Below are 5013 nucleotides of genomic sequence, written 5' to 3'. Positions count from 1 at the left end.
CTGCAGGCGCAGCGCTGCCCCCCGTACGTGATCAACCTGGACCCGGCCGTGCGCGACCTGCCCTTCCCCGCCAACATCGGTGAGCCTTGCTCCGTATCGGGCTGCTTGCCCTGTCAGTCTGGCGGGCGGGTTGTTCGGACCAGAGGCCTTCTGGCCTCCTTCCGCCGCGTTCGTGCTGTTCCGTGCGTCCTCCGGTGTGAGCCGGGGTGTCCGGGCTCGCGTGCTGTTTGGTTTTTTCTTGGTCAGCGGTGAGCATGTTTGCAGATGGGGTCTGCTTCCCCTCATCCAGAGCAGTGGTCACCCCGTGTGCTGCCAAACCACTTCTGCAAAGCGCTTTAAAAGACAGGAGTTTTAGAGAAAACACCTCAACAGTAAACTAGAGCTGGTGTTTAGCTGTTCCAAAGGGCTTACCAGTTATTCGGTTTGTGAGGGTTCTGTTTCTTCCTGAAGTTGGTCAGCCTGCCTCTCCAGAGGATGAGAAGGGCAGTGTGGAGACCAGCGTTGTTTTATTGATGCCAGATGAATAATTCTAGTATCTGCTGCAGTGCTGGATCTCTGGTAATACAGTCAGGTATGTAAACTTTGTTAACTGATGTTGATCAGCTGAAAATAAAATTCAACTGAAGCCGTTGCTGCCAAATTGATAGTGTTTCCTGTGAATTACATTGGGTTTCACATGTATGTTGAGTGCGTAGTTAATATGTTGGATTTTATTTATTCTGCTTGGGAGATTTTTCCTGTTGGTGATAGATCTATTACAGAGACAAAAGAAGACTTACTAGAAAAAGAAGAGCTTTCAGCTGTCAGCAAATTGATGAAGAAAGAGATTTTACATGATGTCCTAAAACTATTTCTATGTCTTCCCCTTCTAGATATCAGGGACACTGTCAAGTACAAGGAAGTTATGAAACAGTATCCTTTTTTGTCTAAATAATGATATTTGAAATCTCAGATTTTGTGAAAATAGCCTGTCACTTCTGCACACTGTGATGGAGGAGGCAGAAGGTGTTGGGGCTTGCAGTGATGCAGAATGTTGCATGAACATCAGAAGTTTTTTACTGTGTACTACTTACATATGAGGCTAGAAACGTATCTTCTACAAGACTTACAAGACTTGATACTCTTTTGGTCATTTTCGCCTGTGCTAACAGTGATTGTGTCTAATAGTAAGTTTTTACAAATAATAGGCACTCTGCCCACATTTTTTTTTTTTTTCTGTTGTTCTTTCTAAGAGCTTGCATCTTGCTTTGTGGAAGCCAGCAGCCTTTTCCCCATGTTTTAACAAGTCAAATTTTATTTGTTATAAACAAATATGCAAATTCCAATTTGCCTGTAGTAGGTGGAGAAAACTATTTCCACAAGTACTGTTGTCTTGCTGAGTCTCAGAGACACTGGACTGTTGGCTCTTGTTGCACAGTGGTTTGATGTCTGCAGTCCGCTAACATCACGCTGAAATGACTGCACTTTCAGAGGGGCATGAGGGTCCTGTGTCTCCTGAGTAGCAGCTTGTGCAGATGGAGATAATATACAGTGCTTGGATTTGACCTGCTAATGTGACTCTTAAATCTAATATTTTAGACAAGAATAAAGGTGGTGGGGGATAGGATTCTTGATTTTGGCTGTTGTTTGATTTTGGATTACCAGCAAAACATCCAAGTGTAAGTTTCAGTTTGGCATGTAGGTGCATTATTTGCTTTACGGTGTCTGTCTGGTGTTTAAGTATCTCATTAAATAGTGCTTAAGGAGGGTGTTTGGCCTCGTGTTTGGATATTGATAGTAGTGGCCCTAGAAGGCAGTATATACTGATGAATCAGTGCTGGTTCTGATGCAGTTAAAAAAAAAAAAGATTTTTTTGTTTCTTTGAACATAATTGGTATACAGATCTGTATGCATGAAAAAGGATTTGAAATCTTCATCTTTAAACTGACACTTTGAGTATCTTTGCGTCATTCATTCCCATTATTTAAATTCTGCTAAAAATTTATTTGTGCAAGAAATCTTTTAATTATCTTTTGAAGTATAAATTCTTAAAATTATGTGCATTCATGGCATTTTGAAATTCTGAGTTACTGGCTGTGTTGTAAATCTTTTTGTGAAGACAAAGATGGCTTTCTGTATTTTTTGTCTTTGTCCAGAATGGAAAGGCTTGAATAGTGGCAAGGGGAAGCCATGGCGTGGCCCCTCTTCCTTTTAACAGTCGCATGTTTTTGGGCAGGAGAGAGACCACTTTGTGTTTGCTATGGTGTTGCATCACTGAGAAGACTTAATGGTGTCTTAGGGGTGTTGCCTTTTGCTGCGAGGTATCATGTGCAGAGCCAACTCTTATCAGGATTCAAAAAGAAGCCCTCCGAGGTCTGCATAATCATCTGCTTTCCTAAATGAAGTGTCTAGATATGGGCTGGGCCCGAACGGTGGGATAGTGACCTCCCTCAATCTCTTTGCTACAAGATTTGACCAGGTACGAGGTTCCTGTGTGATACTGTGCTGGGGGACTGGGGGTTTTGTGCATTTGGAGTCTCAGAGGGCACTGTTTGATTACCCCACTAATATTTCTTTGGAGCTAGAGCATTCTCCATACAGAACCATGTATTGTACAAGGCAGCCAAAGTGCATTAGCTTTCATTTCAGAGGTTTCAGTTTCACAGCTTTTTAAAAGTAAAATGTAGAAGCCATGTGTACAGAACGTTCTTTAGTCTTTGTACATGGCTGTCCTCATGCACTCTGTTCACTGTAAAATCTTTCGCGTGAATGCTCTGATTTTGAAGTGGGGAAGCTCACTCCTGTAAATGGGTTAAGTTTCCGTAGGGTTATCTGATAATTGACTGCTCTCATAAATCAGTGCTGGGGTGGGAACTTGTGCAAGATATTGAGACAGTGCACAATCTCTTAGTAAAAAGGTGGGGAGCAACTGCATTTGTTTTACTGTTTCTTTAGCCAAGTACTAGAACACAGACAAAATCGAGGTTGTGTTTGACCTGTGCAGTGTCTGAGCATTTTCACCCTTTCTTAGGAGGGCATTTTCATACACTGACATGCTTAGAGACTTTAATCTTCTTTTGACACGTACATGCAGCTGTGCAAGTTAATGTAGTTTCTTTTATGAAATGATTATGGTTTGCTGTTGTGAGCCTAAATACAAAGTATGCTCCTTCTTTTTCAATCAGGTGATGAAGTTTATTGAAAAAAGACAAAACGCATCCAAGTGAGTACATTCTACCAACTTCTACTTTTCTGGGATCGGTGTGGGAAAACCATATGAAATCCTGAAAAGGTTTGCTGCGTGTTTTCTAGTTGTTCAGCCTTGGTATAAAATTTATGTGGGAAAGGGCATAAAATTAGAACAGATAAACTAGGCTTTATTTGGATACATCGAAGAAATGTCTGCTGATTCCAATTCTGCTTTTCTTGTCTTCCATTAGACTGTAATTTTTTCTCATGCACTGTTCAAGTAGGCAGCAACTAATTATTCTGGGGAGTTTGCAGTACCAAGTGTCTGTCATATTTATGCCTTCAACTTTAATAGAATCTGAAGAGAGTATGTGCTTCTCAGTTACAAAATTCACGTAGGACATTTTCAGTCATGCCCGTAAATCCTGTCGCTGTTTGGGAGAAGCTTTTCTGATCTGTAACAGAATAAAAATTTGATTTGCTGTTACGTGCTTGTGGTAATCTAGTCAGAATAGGACCTTGTGCTTAACTTATTTTCCCTTGTTGTTTGTCGGGGGTGACAAAGAATAGGGCTACAAAAATTATTAGGGGACTGGAGTGTCTCTCATAGGAGGAAAGGCTGAGTCTCCTTCTCTGGAGATATTCACAACCCATCAGGATGCGATCCTGTGCAATGTGCTCCAGATGACCCTGCTTGAGGAGGGGGTTGGACTGGATGATCTCCAGAGGTCCTTCCCATGCTCAACTATTCTGTGATTCTGACCAGGTATGTTATTATTGACACACCGGGGCAAATTGAGGTATTCACCTGGTCGGCATCAGGAACCATCATAACTGAGGCCTTGGTAAGTGTTGTCTACGTGACTTGGCAGTGAGGCTGTGTGAAAGAAGTGGCTGTTGAACAGCACGTACTTCTAATTAAAATGTCTTTTACTTTGTGTTTCCAGGCTTCTTCTTTTCCTTCAGTCGTTGTTTATGTGATGGACACCTCTCGCAGTACTAACCCTATCACGTTTATGTCCAACATGCTGTATGCCTGCAGGTAGGAAAAGCTGAAAATGCCATCCACCCGCTTTGATTGCTGAGTCTCTGTTTTGGGGGGGAATCATAGAATGGTTTGGCATGGAAGAGACCTTCAGAGACCATCTAGTCCATCTCTGCTTCTGTGGGCAGGGACATTTTTCCCTAGGCCAGGTTGCTCAAAGCCCCATCCAACCCGACCTGGAACCCCTCCAGGGATGGGGCATCCACAGCTTCTCTGGGAAACCTGGCCACTGCCTCACCACCCTCATCATAAAAAATTTCTTCCTTATGTTCAGTCTATATCTCCCCTCTTTCAGTTTAAACCCATCACCCCTTGTCCTGTCACTACAGACCCTACCAAAAAGTCTCTGTCTCTCTTATAAGCCGCTTTATATACTGAGAGGCCACAATAAGTTCTCCCCGGAGCCTTCTCTTCTCCAGGCTGAACAACCCCAACTTTCTCAGCCGTTCTTCATAGGAGAGGTGTTCCAGTCCTCTGATTGTTTTCAAGGCCCCCCCCTGGCCCCGCTCCAGCAGCTCCGTGTCTGTCCTGTGCTGAGGACCCCAGAGCTGGATGCAGCCCTGCAGGGGGGGGTCTCACTAGAGCGGAGCAGAGGGGGAGAATCCCCTCCCTCGCCCTGCTGCTCACGCTGCTGGTGATGCCCCCAGGACACGGGGGGTTTCTGGGCTGCAAGTGCACGTTTGTGCCTCATATCCACTCAATCTGCTGTTTTGCCTGTTCTCTGTCTTAGTGGTTTTCCCATTGGAGAAGCAAAATAATTTAGGTGCCAGTGAGCATCTGGAGATCGTTGGGTCAGAACT

At 43.7% G+C, this 5013-nt stretch overlaps 1 protein-coding gene across 1 annotated transcript in view; it reads left to right on the top strand.

The window, feature by feature from the left end:
• Positions 1 to 6: 6 nt before the first annotated feature.
• Positions 7 to 5013, top strand: part of GPN1 (GPN-loop GTPase 1) — a 14799-nt gene continuing 9792 nt past the window's right edge. Inside the window, exons 1-6 of the mRNA XM_010076994.1 lie at positions 7 to 79; positions 873 to 912; positions 2392 to 2458; positions 3165 to 3202; positions 3935 to 4013; positions 4116 to 4210. Coding sequence (XP_010075296.1) covers positions 905 to 912; positions 2392 to 2458; positions 3165 to 3202; positions 3935 to 4013; positions 4116 to 4210 — 287 coding nt within the window. The 5' untranslated portion in view covers positions 7 to 79; positions 873 to 904. The remainder of the gene's footprint in view (positions 80 to 872; positions 913 to 2391; positions 2459 to 3164; positions 3203 to 3934; positions 4014 to 4115; positions 4211 to 5013) is intronic.

Source organism: Pterocles gutturalis, unplaced genomic scaffold (assembly GCF_000699245.1).
Source record: "Pterocles gutturalis isolate BGI_N339 unplaced genomic scaffold, ASM69924v1 scaffold13578, whole genome shotgun sequence".
Classification (NCBI taxonomy): domain Eukaryota; kingdom Metazoa; phylum Chordata; class Aves; order Pterocliformes; family Pteroclidae; genus Pterocles; species Pterocles gutturalis.
This window is presented reverse-complemented; position numbering and strand designations above follow the sequence as displayed.